General features: G+C 38.9%; 1 protein-coding gene across 2 annotated transcripts; it reads left to right on the top strand.

Annotated features, from left to right (window-relative positions):
• The first annotated feature begins 9,931 nt into the window (after positions 1-9,931).
• On the top strand, positions 9,932-14,784 carry LOC145159287 (exosome complex component RRP45B-like). 2 transcript variants are annotated; one of them, XM_079078225.1, is made up of 9 exons: positions 9,932-10,056; positions 10,198-10,342; positions 10,434-10,643; positions 10,848-10,943; positions 11,309-11,423; positions 11,737-11,817; positions 12,926-13,114; positions 14,235-14,297; positions 14,466-14,784. In XM_079078225.1, exons 2-9 carry the CDS (start codon positions 10,206-10,208, stop codon positions 14,481-14,483), a joined length of 909 nt encoding a protein of 302 aa, XP_078934351.1. In that variant the 5' UTR covers positions 9,932-10,056; positions 10,198-10,205; the 3' UTR covers positions 14,484-14,784. The 2 variants fall into 2 exon arrangements, with proteins under 2 accessions (XP_078934351.1, XP_078934350.1); XM_079078224.1 differs by having other exon boundaries at positions 9,932-10,064.
• The last annotated feature ends 3,851 nt before the right edge of the window (positions 14,785-18,635 follow it).

Raw genomic sequence — 18,635 nt, 5'->3', positions numbered from 1 at the left:
TATTCTACCACATCCAACAAAAAGGTCTCAAAGATCTACACGTGCTAAACCTCTTTCGAAACAAACTTTTTCAAAACCCATCAACACTCATGTCAGATATTACCAACCTCGGACCAGTCAAAAGCCCAAATCATCCTTTAGACCGCTGACCAAACGTGGTGTCAGAACAAAAGACAAAATCTCAACCTGTAAATGTCAGTGTAGTTGCCAAAAAGATTCATCATATGTCAAATCTAGTTGGAGTCAGAAACCTCGTAATTTTTCACAAACACACAACACTCCAAAACTGCACAAATACCCAGGACTAGGATTAAAAGTTGACAAGAAACCCGTCCCTGCCACCTCGGTCCATGCATCATTCAGAAACTCATCTGTTGTCCCAAGCTCCAAACTAGTTTGGATGCCTAAACTAACCGTGTAATTTTCAGGCTTTGTGCAAGGAGGAACAAGAAGATGAATGGTTAATTGACAGTGCCTGCTCCTTGCACATGACCGGAAGGTTAGAATACCTTCGGGATTTCAGGCCAATTTGCAATGGTGGAAATGTCACATTCGGCAACAATGCGAATGGGGTCATCCGAGGTTATGGTGTTCTCACTACGGGGAACTTCTCTATTCAAAAGGTTGCTCATGTAGAAAGCCTTAAACACAATCTCATCAGTGTTGGCCAACTATGTAAGGCAAGCCATCGAGTTGAATTTGATGATCAATTTTGCTATGTAATGACAAGTGATAGGAACACATGTTTGATCAAGTCTCGATCCGAAGGTACTATGTATCCTCTGGATGTCTCTCTGATCATAAGCAAACTGCAATTATGTTTCCTATACAAAGTTGTATCCGAAGTCAGCTGGCTATGGCACCGCAAGCTAGCTCATCTCAACTTTAGGTACATCAACAATTTAGTCACCGGAGAACTAGTCAGAGGACTCCCTATTCTCAAGTTCAGCAATGATACTCTCTGTCCTACATGTGAATGTGGAAAGCAATCCAAAGCAAGTCACCCCATGGTGATTGACTCTTCAATTTCTGAACCACTGGAGCTCCTGCACATTGATCTCTGCGGTCCATCCACCGTAGCCAGTCTCCATCACAAGAAATACATACTGGTTATAGTAGATAACTTCACACGCTTCACATGGGTTTTCTTCCTCAGACTCAAGTCAGAAACACCGCAGATTCTCATCAATTTCATCAAGGAAATAGAACTTCAGATCAAGCTGCCAGTACGACGCATCCGAAGTGATAATGGAACCGAGTTTACTAATCATCTTCTAAACAGTTTCTTGGTTTCCAAGGGTATCACTCACAACTTCTCCGCTCCTTACACACCGCAACAAAATGGGGTAGTAGAGAGAAAGAACCGCACTTTAGTAGAAGCAGCCAGATCCATGCTCAACTTCGCACACCTTCCTCTCTATTTATGGGCTGAAGCAGTAGCCACTACATGCTTTGTACAGAACCGAAGCATTATGTGCAAACGTCTCAATAAAACACCGTATGAGGGCCTTAACAACCGCAAGCCAAATGTTCGCTTCTTTCATATCTTTGGGTGTAGATGTTTTTTGATCAACAACAGAGATCATCTTAACAAATTTGCACCGAAGTCTGATGAAGGCATCTTCCTTGGCTATTCTACGAACAAAGTTGCTTACAGGGTTCTCATTAGACGCACAAGACTAATCATTGAAAGCTTCGATGTGAAATTTGATGACTTTCACATCCGCAACACCCATCCATCCACTGAAACCACAGCAATCCTGGAAAGTGATATTCCTGCCTCTTCAGGTCCATTAAACCTAGTTGAAGTCAACTATGACGATTTCTTCGACCCTGTAGAAGCAGCCAAATTATCCGAAGTTCTTGTGTCTCAGGAAGCTCAACAGCAGCATGCTGATGTATCTGGTCCATCACTATCCGAAGTAGCATCTTTCAATACTTCCACCTCGCCGGTTGAGGGGGAAAGCTCTACTCCGGATCAAGCAACAACCATCGAGGTTCCAGTACTTGATGTAGCTCAAGTTCGTATCCGCAGAGAATCATTACCATCAAACGTATCTTCGGATTCGGATGATGAAAACATAGAGAACATTGACACAAGAACAGACTCAAGGATTATCACACTCCCATCCGCAATCCAGGGGGAACCTTCTCAGGTTCCAGAGGAACTCCCATCAGCAATCCAGGGGGAACCTCTTCCAACTGCTCAAGAAAATTCCATTCTCACTCCAACAATCCAAGATGATTCCGCAGGATGTTCTCAAATCCAGGGGGAACTGCCATCTCCAACCGCAGAGTCTTCTGATATCGAAGACATTCCCTCTACCGCAGATGCTGATCATCTGCAACCCTGTCTACATGTATGGACGAAGGACCACCCACCAGGTCAAATAATTGGCAACCCATCTACAGTATCCAGACTCGATCTTCCAAGGACTTATCTGATCACTGTCACTACGCAACATTTATGTCCTCAGTTGAGCCCCGAACGATCAAAGAAGCATTACTAGAACCCGACTGGATATCCGCAATGCAAGAAGAGCTAGAAGAATTCAAAAGAAACAAGGTATGGCAGCTCATCCCGAAGCCGCAAGGCCATACAATTGTTGGTACTAGATGGGTATTCAAAAACAAACTGGATGAATCTGGTGCGGTAGTCAGAAACAAGGCAAGGCTAGTTGCAAAGGGCTATAGTCAACTTGAAGGTATTGACTATGATGAAACGTATGCCCCGATGGCACGAATGGAAGCCATCCGAATCTTCTTAGCATATGCAGCCCACAAAAACATCAAGGTACACCAAATGGATGTAAAGAGCGCCTTTCTCAATGGGGAATTAAAAGAAGAGGTTTATTTTCAGCAACCTCCAGGCTTTGAAAGTATTGAATTTCCAGACCACTGCTACAAACTTGAAAAAGCAGTCTACGGTCTGAAGCAAGCCCCAAGAGCGTGGTACGAGACTCTCTCTGAATTTCTTGTCTCATCCAGATACAAAAGAGGAGTGATTGATCCCACTTTATTTAGAAAAGAAAACGGTGATCACCTTATGCTTGTACAAATATATGTGGATGATATCATCTTCGGATCAACTGATCAAGGAATGGTGAATGAATTTGCTAAGCTCATGACCAACAAGTTCCAAATGAGCATGAATAGAGAGATCAACTTCTTTCTAGGACTTCAAGTGAAACAAGTTCCACAAGGGATATTCATTCATCAGGAGAAATACACCACTGAACTGTTAAAGAAATATTCTATGGACAACTGTTCTTCGGCTAAGGTCCCCATGGCCTTCAGATATAAGATCTCTGCTGATCCCTCAGGCGAATCAGTGGATCACAAGACTTATAGAGGTATCATTGGTTCATTAATGTACCTCACCGCAAGCCGACCAAACATTGTCTTTGCAACAGGTGTATGCGCAAGGTATCAGGCTGACCCAAAAGTATCACACATGACCGCAGCCAAACAAATACTACAGTATCTGAAAGGAAGCAAGTCTCTTGGACTATGGTACCCCGCAAGCAATGACTTCAGCCTTCAAGCATTCACAGATGCGGATCACGCTGGATGCAGACTAGATCGAAAAAGCACCTCAGGTGGATGTCAATTTCTGGGTGGAAGACTCGTCAGCTGGTCATCAAGGAAACAAAGTTGTGTATCTCTGTCTACCGCAGAAGCTGAATATGTGGCCGCAACCAGCTGTTGTTCACAAGTCCTATGGATGAAGACACAACTTATGGACTACGGATACAAAATGCTGCGGATACCAATTTACTGTGAATCTGAAAGTGCTATAGCTATTTCACACAATCCAATTCAGCACTCCAAGACAAAGCATATTGAACTACGGTATCACTTCATCAAAGACCACATCCTGAAAGGTAACATTGAACTAATCTTTGTCCATACTCATGAAGAGATTGCTGATGTATTCACAAAGACACTTGACTCTACAAAGCTCAACAGTTTCTTACAAATGTTAGGCATGATGAATCCGGACCCACAATTCTTCTTGAATTGATAGGTACTGCAGACCATCCTTGGTCTCTGTTGCGGTCCTAACTGAAGTTACTTATGATAGATGATTTTGGTATATCCTGTATACCGCAGTCCATGTACCGCAACCATATATCATATTTATCCTTCACTGGTCCTTATTTTTTGTTATTACTAACTTCTTATACAAGTGCTCTCCTCAGTTCTTCTACTGCAGTCATACATCTACCCATCCACAATAACAAATGATCCATCCGCAATGACAAAGGATCCATCCGCAATTAAGTTTCCATCCACAACCACATTGATAGTTTCTCAACTGTTTCATTAAACTTTGAATCATGGTGTGCTATTTAATGATCCTTCATTAAATAAGAAAACATTAAATAAAAACATTCCTTGAGAAACTGTCCCATCTCATTTTTGAATAAACCTTGTGTCAGACCTATTTTAGGTATGATGACAAAAAGAACGTTTTTTCATAAATAAAATCTCTTAACCTGTCCCCTCCTCTTACCCAACATGTCTAATCCGTTACAACCTCCCTTTACCCAACGGATTAACTGCACCCTCACCACACGATCACCAGACGTGATGATGTACGTCTGACATTTCATTAAATGCAAACCTTTTTTGGTAAATCTCAAAAAAATGATTTAAAACCCTTTCATAATCTGTGGCTGAGATTTCACCTCCCAAATCAAAAGAACTCCTAAACGGTTTTTTTTACCTTATCCTTTTCACCTAGGGTAAAATAATTTACTGTTCAACTCCATCCCTATAAAAACCTTTCTTCTTCCCCAAGAACAGCTTACGCTCTCTGAACTTTGAATCTTTTCTCCATTTTCGCACTCTGTTTCTACACTTTCTCTCAAACTCCTACAATGGTGAAATCTGGTGTATCTAAGAAAATCTCCAAAGCTTCTGCCTCTGCAAACCCAACTGGGTCTGATTCTGAAACAAGAAATCAAATGCCTTCAATTGCCTCAAGCAATTTTAGAGCTGTGTTCGAGGATCATTCATCCTACAATTCTCCAATCAAGCTAATTATCAAGTTCTTGACCAATCACCCTCTGTTTGGCCCCTTCGATTCGTTCACAGACATTGTTCCTCTTTCAACCTTATTCAAGTGTGCCTTTTCAGCGTATCGACCACTCAAGAATCCACAAGAAGTGCATCTTAACCTTGTTAACGATTCTTTGGTCATTCTGTCTAAAGAAAAGTTTCTCTCTGCCATTAACCTTCTTGTTCATCCCTCAATCAAGATTTTTACTCCATCCATGGCGGACATCACCTCTGCGCTTTACCAGATGGGATATCAAAATAAAATCAAAGGCATTGGGGAATTCAAGAAAAACCAACTGCCTGCGGTTTGGCAATTCGTTTGCCATTTTGTCATCCGCAGTCTATCCGGCAGAACCGGAGGCACGGATAACATGGGACTCAAACTCCTAGAGTTAGTATGGAGTATCTTCACTGGCCATGATGTCAACTACGGTCAGATACTATGGGACGATTTTCTGCAATACATTCCCAAGGAGAGCCCAAGGGAGAACCCTACCGAACTTACATTTGCAAGGTTCTGGTCCCTCTGCATTTCAGACCTCCATGCGGATGCAGGAATTAGCATGGGCAACGACATTAACTTCTTTGTCACCAAGGATCTCAAAAGGTACAATCCCTCATCTGATCAGTCTGTTTTTGGACCCATTAGAAGACTACCAACCCACATTCTCTCATCTCTTGGTCTTGAGACTGATGATGTCTCAGATCATATTGAGGCTACGGAAGGTATTGCCCCATACCTTCCTACCCCGCCTCTTCAAACCCCATCCGCAATCATTGCTCCTGGAAGTACCGCAGTCCCATCTTCCACCACTCTTTCCTCTCAAAGACGCAAACAATTAGTCTCCCGCAACGTCTCCAAGAAACAAAGAACCCCAAAGAAAGATGCTCCCAAACCAACCAAACCCTCAAAGAAACGCAAAATCACCCAAACCGCACCCTCAGATGATAGTGATTCTAATGAGGATGCACAACCCATAGCTATCCTCAAGAAGAAGAAAACCAATCCCATTGTCCAAATGCGTGACCGGACTGATACCTCAGCCTCTCAAAAGGCTCCGGTAGTCCTTGGGGTGGCCGCAGACCCATTCAACACCACCATCGAATTCCACTCAGACTCAGAAAGTGAGTATGTTTCACCGCATCGTGGAGATTCCCCCCAGTTCAATCCCAAGAGGATAACACTGGTTCTCGCCCTAAGGTCTCCAGGGCTTCCCGACTGCATTTCTTTTCTCTCGAGGAGTTGAACTCCATCCTCTTGAATGTAACCCAAACACTTCAAACACCTTCCCAACCGCAGGGCACTTCTTCCGCCCTTGCCGGAACTGAGCCGAGGCCAGACTTGACTACGGGTCAAGGAGACCGAGGAAGCTCAGGAAATCCTACTCTGCTTACATCTGTAACAGGTGGTTTAGGCACGGTGAGCACAAATGTGCAAGGATCCGTGAACCCGAAGGACACTTCGGTGCGATACCAAGGATTTGACAGAGAAGCATCAAACGACTCATGGTTACACTACACTTCGGTGTCTGAGGCCGATATCAAGAAGTATGCCGCTTTCCGTAGGGCATTCCAAGCAAGAAAAGATAAGCAAATCAAGCAACAACAACAAAAGGAACAGGAAATCCATTCTGTGGCTAAGTATTGGGCAGACGCAATTAATAATGCCAATACCGTAGCCACCATCCTGAAAGTCTAAGATTGGATGTCTGAGATGGCTGAGACGATCCGCAAGGCTCAGTCCACTCATGATGGTGCAGGTGCCTCCCAAGTCCCTCCAACTCCAACTGTTCAATAATCACAAGACGAATGAACCGCAATCGAAGTCAGCTCTGCTCCCACCTTCGGTTTTGATGATGTTGATCTTCAGGAGGTAAATCAACCCTCTCCCTCTGATGATGATCTCATGATGTTTGATGAAGAAGAAGAATCTAGTGGCTCTCACCATTCAACCTCTAAGCCCCAAGAGAAGAAAAAGAAGAAGAAGAATGTGGTGACTAGAAAAGAATTCTTAAGCCTGCAAGCAAAGGTCGATCAGATTCTCGCTGCGGTCAAGCCAACACAACCGCAACCAGAAGACATTCCCGGACCGCAGTCCCTGATCGAAAGGATCGAAAGATTGGAAACTCGTGAGAGATTGGCTGCTGAGCGCATCTCCCTCAAAGTTGAAATGGGAATCCGGTCCCTGGACATCAGTCGCCAAGCAGATCACAAGCAATTCCTGGCTGCTGCGGAACGCCTCATCTCTGAGGTGACCGCAATCAAGAAAGACCTTCAAGCAGCCATTGCGGACCAGTCTACCCAATCTCAAAAGCTGATAGCTGAGACTCACACTGCATATGAGTCTACTATCTCAGTTCTTCAAGCTACTATCAACCGACTGCAACGATCCTTATCCTCCAATTTCCATGGTCCCAAAATTCTTCAACTCACCAAGGAAATTCACAGGCTGCTCTTCAACACCACCATCCCCAACAATCAACAACTAGCGGATGCTCTTAAAGCCCAGTTTCAGGAAGTTTATGCCAAAGTTGATGGTCTCAGACAATGGCTTGAGGATGCTCCTGCGTTGCATTCCTCAAGAGGGGGAAGTGAAGAAGAAGACCATCACTCCAATCATTCCAAAAGCATCTCACACCATCAAAGTCCCCCCATCATTACAGAAAGAATTCCTTCACCGCAACAGACTCCACCGCAAAAGGAGATCACTCCTGAGAAACCAGAAACCCCCCCTCACTTCAAGAATCTGGTGGATCACATGTCCTCTCCAAGCTCAAATGACTCCCCTCTCACCACACAGAAGAAAAAAGACTGGAAAGCAGCTAAACTTGTTGAGCTCATATGGAGAGAATGCGGTTTCGACAATGTTTTGGATGAATCCTTGATAAACTCTTGGATCAATCCCCACCGCAGACTGCTGGATGACGACTACAAACCATATCTTACCTATGCGGAACCTCCCTCTGATGGTTATTGGGATGTTCCAATCTCTCCCAATGCCAAGTACTTTACTATATTTGAGCCCTTTGACCGCAACTTGCCCGACCACAAGAGGCTACCTATGGAATTCGAAAGACTGAATCGGTTCTATGCCAAACATGCATCTTCCATAGAGAAAATCTGGTCTAACGATAGACCATCCGCAGTAAAAAACTACAAGCCCCGGAAGTTCATGAAGGCTGACTTCATCCAATACACCATCACAAGAAGGGAACATGACTATGTCCGCACCCAAGCTGACTTCCCCTGCATGAATCCTGAAGAAATCTTTCTGATAGCAAATGTGTTCCAGAACAAGTCGGAGAAGCACCCGAAGATGAAGATAGCGCTTGAAAGGGCTAGTACGTTTTTGAAGGAAACTGTCTGTGACTTTGCTAAAATCAACGCAGACATCTACCCCACAATTGCCAAAAAGTTCGATCTACCACCACTCGATCCTGCACCGATGCCTACCGAAGGTTATCAAGAAAGATCCCTAGGTGCAACTAACTTCCCTGAACTCGGAGTCATTTTCAAAAGGAAGGCCGATAAAGTCAAATACTTCATTCCTATGACTGCCATGAATCGCCTCACCAGGAAGCAACTTGAAATCTGTCGAACCGCAGTTGAAAGATCAAAGCACACAACTGCCGAAGTCAAGTTCGAGATTTTAAGGAGGATCACTTGGTTGGAAAACATCAGGAAGTTTTGGTGGGTCTTGATCAAGTTTCTTAAACTTGATAGCTGAAGAAAAGTTAAAAAGGTCACTTAGGGGGAAATTGTTGAATTATGAAAAGTGACCCTCTTGAACTTCAGCTACCGCAGCCCACAAGCACCCGCAGTTAAGCTCCCATCAGCAGCCTCATCCGAAGTCGTCTATTCAACCGCAGTCTTTCTTACTTTACTTAGTTTATCTTTCTGTAATACTCTCTATTGTCCAGTATGTCTTGCATGGCTACTCTTAGAGAGTGAATCAAATGTAATTCTTTGAGTCTCTATAAATAGAGCTCATTCTCACTTATTATAGAATCTAACATCTCTGAAGCTATCTTTTCTATCTCTCTATCTGATTACGCATCTCTTCTTACTCTCAAACCTTACTAGAATATAACTGATTACAATCTCTCTTCTGAGCAAGTCTCTTGTGACTTAATCACTAAGTTTGATCTCACTTATTAACTTGGTTTGAATGCATTCCTCGTTATGAATCAACTTATGTGTATACTTGATATAACAATTGTTGTCATTTCCATTTCTTTACTTTTCCGCAACTAACTCTCTAACTATATAATTCTAACTTATTAATATTATTGTTGAGCTTTTAGATCCTTCGAGATTAACTATTCCGCAACTATACTTGTTCTAACGTTTGTTCAAGTGTGTCTCAAAGTTTTTCTCTCAACACTAGGTGTGAGACTCATGTATTAAATGAGTCTATTTAAAAGAAAAACTAAATACAAAATTTTAAACATTTGATAAGTTTGAATTTTTAAGAAAAGTAAGAAAATATTGAATAATAAAAATTAAAGTGTTTTTTTTCTTTTTTAAATTTAAATAAATAATTTTAATAAATAAAGAAAGAAAAATAATGAATCTTTAATTTTGTAATTTTGAAATTAAAAGGAAAATTCATATATGAAATTAATATGCATTTATTATTATTACATTTAAATACTATCTATAATTTAATAAAATAAAAAAACTATGAAATAACATGTAGAATAAAAATTAATTTAAAATAACAATAAAATTACATGTCACAAAATAAATTAGAATGCGACACACGACAAAAAAAAAAAAAAAGTCTTTATTTATCAAGAAGAATATTAAATTCCATAAATATTTTAGAAAAAGAAAAAAGGGAAAATAAATTTATGCAATTGAAGAGTCGGAGACTTGAGTCTAATTTGGGTCCAAACCCTCTCAAAACCCTCTCCTCGACTCAAAGCGAAGAGACGAAAAACCGCCACCACCCGCGTCTGCAACAACCGGCAACAACTACTCCGTCTACAGGCAAGTCGGTATGTATGCTTTCAGTCTCGGTTTCAACTTCCTCATCAGTCTTCTCCCTTATAAACCCTAGTATAACACTGTCGGAAATATAATTCAATCGTTTCGCTATACAATGAAATTTGAGCAAAGTATGAAATGCAGGAGAGCTAATGGAACAGAGATTGGCTAATACGTTAAACATGACGGTGAATGATAAGAAATTCATCGAGTCTGCATTACTATCTGACCTTAGAGTTGACGGTAGGCGTCCTTTCGATTATAGAAAACTATCTATCATCTTCGGAAGGTAAGAAATCCCAAACTCATCACTTGATTTCGTATTCCTTTGGCTAAAAATAAACAGTTCGTTGATGAACGATGAGTTTTTCATATTGTAGAGAAGATGGTTCATCAGAGATCCAGCTTGGACAGACTCGAGTTATGGGATTTGTCACAGGACAACTAGTACAACCTTATCGAGACAGGCCTAATGAAGGGACACTTGCAATCTACACCGAGTTCTCACCCATGGCGGATCCTTCATTTGAGTCAGGCCGTCCTGGAGAATCTGCTATTGAGTTAGGACGTATTGTAGATCGTGGTTTAAGGTATGATAGTTTATTTAGTTGCTTAATCTTCATTTTCGATTCTTTTCTTCTAAGCTGTGATTTACATCTTTAGTGGATTAAATTCTGTCCCCATTAAGCCATTAATTAAACGAGAAACATCACTTAAGAACACTTATGCTATACAGATTCATGAAAATGGAGATATAGCCAAAGCAAACCTACTTGATGAGATTAACTTTGCAGGGAAAGCAGGGCTGTAGACACTGAATCACTTTGTGTCATTTCAGGGAAATTGGTATGGTCCATTCGAATTGATCTTCACATAATCGATAATGGAGGGTAAGTTATAGAACTAATTACTAATCCTTGCATTTTCTTCATTTCCTCAAGTTTATTTGGTTAAATTCAAGAACTAGCAACATACTTTGTATTATTTGTTTATCATAGCACCCTACTTTCATTTTTTTTATCATTACAAGTTACAACATTACATTACACTTTGAAAACTCTACACGATTATAGCAATTTTCACTGCTATAATTGGGAAGATTCTTCAAGAGCAATGCCTTCATAAGAAAAAAATTGATCATACAATGCTTTAATAATGATTTTATAAGCTAATAAATAAGAGTATGTTGTTATTTCTTGTATTTAAAGTTAAAATACAGTTTTATTACAATGGTTAAATTTCTCAATTGAATCAGAAATCTGGTTGATGCTTCCAATATTGCTGCATTGGCTGCCTTATCAACATTTAGAAGGCCTGAATGTACAATTGGAGGTGAAGATGATCAAGAAGTCATTGTACATCCACCAGAGGTGAGTTCTATTATTTTTTTTTAGTTTTTTTTTATTGATTTTATTTAATATGTTAAAGAGTTAATATATTATTACACAAATCTTCTTTCAAAGGGTAAGCTAAGTCTCTAATAGCAACAAACTTTGGAACATGGGTATTGTATTGCCATGTTGGTCAACTTTTCTTTTGAATTGTCAAAACTCAAAAATGTTGATGTGACATTTTTATTGATTTGTCTGCAAACATTTATTTTTTATAATTTCAGTTAATTGTTTTAATAAATTCTTAAATTTTTAATTTTTTTGTTTAATTTATGATATGTTGATTTTGAAGGTGCGGGAGCCACTTCCACTAATAATCCACCATCTTCCAGTGGCAGTAACATTTGGTTTTATTGGTAAAGAAAACATTGTGGTAAGCCCAAATGAACTTTTTATGTTTCTTTTTTTTTTCTACACTTCAGGGGCGTTTTGGTCCACAGAATATCTTTTAATTGAATGGAATCTTTCACAGGAATTGTAATAATATCACTTGTTTGTTTGACTGGAATTCAATAATATTTTTAATATTTATTTGTAATCAAATAGTTTTTCATTAATGGTAAATATATAATTAAAGGAATTCATTATTCCTTCCTAGTTTTGAAGGAATTCAATTCTGTTCCTTCCATTAAATGTTAAAAGACCAATATAACCCCATTATGTCAATGTAGAAATAAAGGGTTAATCTCATAAAAGTCTTTATATTTTGTGTTTTTTCCGGAATAAACCTTAAATTTAGTTTTTGCCTGAAAAAGATCTTGTATTTTTTCATTTTTTCTGAAAAAACCCTCAACTCTGTATTTATTTTTCCGAAAAAAACCCTCAACCTTCTAAATGCTTCCAAATAAACCCTCAATTTTTTTAGTTTTTCTTAAAAAAGCCCTCACATTATACAATTTTTTTGGGGTTAATCTTGAAAAAGACCTTACATTTTTTTTTTCATTTTTTCAATCTGGCCCTTTTACTCATTTTTTTCCGAAAAAACTTGTAAAATGTGAGGGTTTTTTCGAGAAAAACTAAAAAAGTTGAGGGTTTTTTCCGAAACAGTTTGAAAGTTGAGGGTTTTTATCGGAAAAAAGACAAAGTTGAGGGTTTTTTTTTTCGGAAAAAATGAAAAAAATACAAGGTTCTTTTAATCTGGAAAAAACACAAAATATAAGGTCTTTTATGAATCTGACCCTTTTTTTTTTGGAAAAAATGACTAAAAGGGGCCAGATCGGAAAAAAATGAGAAAATACAAGGTCTTTTTCAGACAAAAATCAAATTTGATATTTAATCCGGAAAAAACACAAAATATAAGCTCTTTTATGAGATTAACCCATAAATAAATAATAAAATAAACAAAATTATAAAACAATTGAATTCCATTCCAGTTAACAGATTTCAGTTACTTCAGATTCAAGTTTCTTCTATGGAATATATTCCTTTCAAAAACTTTCTGTGGTGTTTTTTTTTTTTTAAAATTATAAATGGCAAAATAGGTAATTGACCCAACTCACCATGAAGAGGGTGTGATGGGAGGATCAATGACTGCAACACTGAACACAAATGGTGAAGTGTGTGCCATTCAAAAAGCTGGTGGTGAAGGCGTCTTACAAAGTGTCATCATGCAGTGTTTACGCATTGCTTCTGTTAAAGCTGCTGATATCACAAGCAAAATAAAAAATGCTGTGAGTCCTTTTTTTTATTTCTTCTAATTTACTACAGTATATAAAACAACCCCATTTCCCACTCCCACCTTTTTTCAATTTTAATAGCTAGCAACACACTTGTACTTCCATTTATTTGTTTATTATTCCATCATACTTTCATTTCTTCTTATAACAAGTTGACAACACTACCTCATACTTGTCAAACTCGTATGTATCACGAGTCAACTCGTACGAGTCGAGTTATTTTATATCTGAAAAGAGGTGACTCGGTGACTGACTCGGTCAAAATTTGCGAGTCCCTGTCCGACTCGAGTCATTTTATACCTGAAAAGAGGCGACTCGGTGTCTGACTCGGTCAAAATTTGCGAGTCCCTGTCTGACTCGTACCGAGTCGAGTCATTTTATAAATGAAAAGAGGCGACTCGGTATGTGACTCGGTCAATGTTTGCGATTCCCTGCCTAACTAGTACTGAGTCGAGTCTTTTAATACCTGAAAAAAGGCGACTCGGTGTATGACTCAGTCAGAATTTCCGAGACTAGTAGTACTGAGTCGAGTCTTTTTATACTTGAAAAGAGGTGACTCGGTGTATGACTCGGTCAAAATTTGTGCCTGACTCATACCAAGTCAAGTCATTTTATACCTTAAAAGAGTTGACTCGGTCAAAATTTGCGAGTCCCTGCCTGACTCGTACCGAGTCAAGTCACTTTATACATGAAAAGAGGCGACTTGGTGTCTGACTCGGTCAAAAATTGTGAGTCCCTGCCTGACTCGTACCAAGTCGAGTCATTTTATACCTGAAAAGAGTCGACTCGGTCAAAATTTGCGAGTCCCTGACTCGTCGAGTCACTTTTTACCTGAAAGGAGGCAACTCGGTGTCTGACTCGGTCAAAATTTTGAGTCCCTGCCTGACTTGTACTGAGTCAAGTATGACTCGGTACATTGTACCCAATTATAGCAATATCAACCAAATACAGACTGATTTTCACTGCTATATATTGGTAAATCTTTCAAAGTAGAATGCTATAATAAGAAAAAACGGGAATTTTTGTGGTGTAAACAAAATAAATGAAAGTAGGATGCTATAAATTATAATAAACAAATAAAAAAGTTAAATCATGATTTTGCTAATATTTTCAGGTTGAATCGTATAATACAGAAAGATCACTAAGGAAAATCAAACGACATAATCCTTCTCTCACTGTAAGTATTTAAGAACATGATCAATAAACATGTGAATATTAAATGGAATGGTCAAACATTTTATCAAGGGTAAAATTGTCATTCAGGTCACAAAAGAAACTCTTTTTTCACATCAAAACGTCATCCATTTCATTGCTATTTATTACATTGTTTTTTATATTTGGACAGGCTGTGAAGAACAAATAACACAAGTGAAGTTTTAAAAGAAACTGAATTTAGTCCAATGAACACATTTTGTACGGATGTTAAAAACGGATCAAGTAGAGATTATTTCAGATTAGATTATTGCTAAGTGTTATATGATTATTTTTGGACTTCATTTTATGGTGTGTAGTGTTGTAATGTAATTTACAAGCCTTCAATTGTCATGCAAAATTTAGTTGATACATTTTTCATGTTAAGAACTTGTGCCCATATTTCGTGTGAGATATTTTTTGAGCGGATTAACAAATTTGTACTAATAAAACTTACTATAACTTTTTCTGAATGATGTTTGGGTTGATCAAGCCATGCAGTGTAAGTAAACGTAGTGTAAGTAAATGTGCCCATATTTCGTGGAGATTCCTTAATGAATCTAACATGCTTTGCTTATTAAGAGTTGCTACTTGTGGATTTACCTGAACACGTTGATCTTTGGAGACTCGAAGTTGATGAAAGATGGTTTGTATAATAATGTCTTTCCTTATTCGTATAATTGGATTTATTTTCGGAAACGTAACAACTTGCTTATGTAATTTTTCCTTTGCTAGTGCCTAGCTGGTTTTTTTAATAATATTCGGGCGTTCCAAAAAAATTAAAATAAAGCTCCATTTGATAATAACTTTTTGACAAAACAATAATAGAAGGATTTAATGAATGTTTGGGAAGTATATGACTTTCCATGTTGTTAGTCGTCCTTGTCATCACCCGGATGGCCATGTTCGATTTATTACAGGGGCTGACGACTTGAGTCGTTACATTGTCGGTATTTTAAAGCTGTCTACCAAAGAGTCCGCAACTATCTTTAGTGGGGGTTTGGTTTTGGACGTTGGGCTCCTTGATCGTGTTCATAAAATGCCTATCACTACTGTCAAAAGTATCCCTCATAGTTGTCGCCTCGCTTTTTCTCAGGCTTTGAAAACAGTTCTTTACAAGGTGATTGCTCAACCTAGTTTTGTTGAGGCATGGATTTGTCTGTTACTTCTTCCCCGTTGCACGCTGCAGGTGTTTACGCCTAAAAATAGACAAGAATGTAGGTCTAGGAATATGAAATCCTTACAAAAAAGTTCTATCTTAAAGTCCTTGGATAGGTGGGGGAAAGATGATATCATCAGCACGTTAGTTAAAAATATGTTAGACAATCCCGGGTTAGGGTCCATAGAACAGGGTGGAGGCATCTTTCAGAAGAAACAACATTGGGTAACACCAACATCAGGAAGTGCCTTCGTAAGGTTACAAATGAGCATTTTACCGCAACAGTGAAAGTGTTATGCTCCTCTAGTGTTGCGTCATTCAATGGTGATACTATTAAAGCTTGAGAGGAAAAGCACCCTTTCAGGTCACCCCTATCCATGTCGAGCCCTATATTTTATAAACCTCCCCTTGTAGCAGAGATTGATTGTGTATTTGGCTGCATTAAATCTTTCCCTAAAGGAACTTCATGCATGAGAGATGACTTAAGGGCTTAACATATTCTAGATGCCCTTTATGGAGAAGGGTCAGCTATAGCCACAGATCTCCTTCATGTTATCACTGCAGTGGTTAATTTATGGTTAGCGGGAAGACGTCCTTCTATTTTGGCAGAGTTTGTTGCATCCGCTCCTCTCACGTCTCTGATTAAACCAGACTATGGATCTGACCAATTGTAGTAGACACTATATGGAGACGTCTGGTTTCCAAGGTTGCTATGAAAGGTGTGGGTCAAGAAATGGCCTAGTACCTAAATGATTTTCAGTTCGGGGTCGGTGTTTCTGGGGGTGCTGAGGCCGTGTTACATAGTGCTAATAGGGTGTTAAGTGAACACCACGTTGATGGGTCTCTTGCTATACTTAAAGTGGATTTCTCAAATTCCCTTCTATTTCTTTGTGGGTGGATTTCTTATATGGGTAATCAACGATACTTTATATAGGAGACAAGTATATATGGTGCAACAAGGCGACCCTTTGGGACCTTTCTTTTTACCCTTGTTTTTGATGGGTTTTGAGCACTACATCATTCCTATGGTGTACATGCAAACCCTAAAGCTTTGGATCTAGTTTGTCTAATGAACATGTAATAATCTTCCAAAGCTCATAAACCCTAGATCTAGAATGTGATAATCGATATTAACATAAGAATAGGGTTTAGATCTTACCTTTGATTATCATGTAGTAATAACAATCTATTCCTTCTTGTAATTGACTTCTGAAAGCTTAGTGTCACAAATGTCACACCTCTAATGGCTCACAAACACCAAGAGCAGGAGGATGACTTAGGAGAAGAGAAGGAGGCACCAAAAAACGTCCAAGAACCCTAAGGAATGCTTAGCCACGTTTTTGGGTGCCCTAGGGGTCTTTATATAGTGAGGCTATTAGGGTTTTGAACTAGGAAACCCTAATCTGACTGCTTAGGCCCTAAGCAGGCCATTGACTCCCTCCTTAGAGGCCTTGGACGAATTCTTATGGGTTTTCCCCATAGATTTCGTCCACTCCATCCTCTATGGAGTCCATTAGCCCAATATCCAACTATCACACAATTGACAATTCCAGTCCCCTTTATTTAATTAATGTCTTTTAGTCACAAAATTAATTCTCATTAATTCTTGACTATTATTAATTAAATAATATGATTTCTCTTTTAATATATTATTCATATAATATATTAATAAATCATAATTAATCTCTTTATCCACAAATCATCCTATCAAGTTGCTTTGGTGAAGGCAACCCAAAAGGACCATGCTCGCAATCGGGTCAAGTACATACCAAAATAGTTATGGGCTTAGACACTAATCCAACAGTCTCCCACTTGGATAAGTCTAATAACTATTCTGCGTATGACTTCAGATCCTGATCAGCAATCGTAGCTTTCAAAAGCCGCTGTCAACTCTGATCTTATCAGATACGCGTCCTTTAGATAAGTGATCATATGTTCCTCCATTCTGGATATCATATGAACTGAGACATGGATTATAATCAGTCTCTCAGTCCATTTGTTGTTTCCCGATTTCCGATTTACGACGACTGACTAATTGAACAAATCAAATTAGCCATGGCCGGGCCGAGCACTTACGTTTGTCATCACTAAATCATCGAGGGGCCCACAGATATCGCTTTTATCTTACATTGGGTAAAAGGAACGGATAAACTTCGACTCAATGCTCGCTTGTACTCACTCACCGAATCACACACAACAATACGTTTTATAACACCAAGTTACTGGTGCGTTTACATATTATCAATGTGCAACCGACTCGCAAGATACAACTCACACATCTCAGTTTCAAGAACATAAGATATTATTGTCTCACCAATCACTCGTGATAAAATCCATGAAGCGATCCAAGTGAGCGTGGGTTTAATCCAATACTCTAATCTTATAGCAGCACTCATGAACTCTGCAGCAAACTTGTTCTATGTCTAAACACTATAGGCAATCTACAGATGGATTCATGACAGTCTTCTTTCATACCTACTTCCAAAGTATGAGCGACTGTGGAGGGTTTGAATAATCTTATTATTCGGGAAGTCAAAACATGCAAATTTAAACACATGAATAATATTAATACTATATGGCCTCAAACCTCTGAGTATAAATAAAACACTTTTATTTAATCACCATATTGATTACTCATTATTTGTTGTTTCGGGTAATCAACTTCTTACTTGAATTATGACAATAATTGTCCCATGCTCTTAGCATGCACACTATGTTTACCTATGGTCCTTACTTTGTGAAATAGATCAATTGAAAAACATTTCCAATGGTGCTCATTTCACAACTCCTAATCCTTATTTTTTTTAATGTAAGAATATCCAATTCTTACCAGTACTAGAATATGTTATATTCTAACATTTTATGCAACGACCCTTTCGTAATGTCACAACACAAAGTCACCAAGACTCGGCCAATGAAATTACAAAATGCTCTATTGGAGATTGTTACAAGACAATTCCATAGATGTGAAGTCTCACATTCAAAGTACATTCCTTTGAACATCCTTCTTGCATAAAAGTTTATAATCTAGACATAAATTCTTAACGTCCAACTCCCAATATGGAAACATTTCCATATTTTCCATATGACAACTCATTTTAAATAGAATCTTATCTATCCATAATAATGTCAATATGGTCCATCCATGACTATACTTCCAACTGT

This window comes from Lactuca virosa, chromosome 2 (genome assembly GCF_052849685.1).
Source record: "Lactuca virosa cultivar CGN04683 chromosome 2, Lactuca_virosa_CGN04683_v6, whole genome shotgun sequence".
Lineage (NCBI taxonomy): Eukaryota > Viridiplantae > Streptophyta > Magnoliopsida > Asterales > Asteraceae > Lactuca > Lactuca virosa.
This window is presented reverse-complemented; position numbering and strand designations above follow the sequence as displayed.

What these genes read in the sequence shown, in the direction of transcription:
- LOC145159287 (XM_079078225.1), top strand. Translation starts at nt 10,206, where the DNA reads ATGGAACAGAGATTGGCTAATACGTTAAACATGACGGTGAATGATAAG. An exon ending in CTATCTATCATCTTCGGAAG is followed by an intron (nt 10,343 to 10,433) that starts GTAAGAAATCCC and finishes TTCATATTGTAG; the next exon opens with AGAAGATGGTTCATCAGAGA. An exon ending in TTGGTAAAGAAAACATTGTG is followed by an intron (nt 11,818 to 12,925) that starts GTAAGCCCAAAT and finishes ATGGCAAAATAG; the next exon opens with GTAATTGACCCAACTCACCA.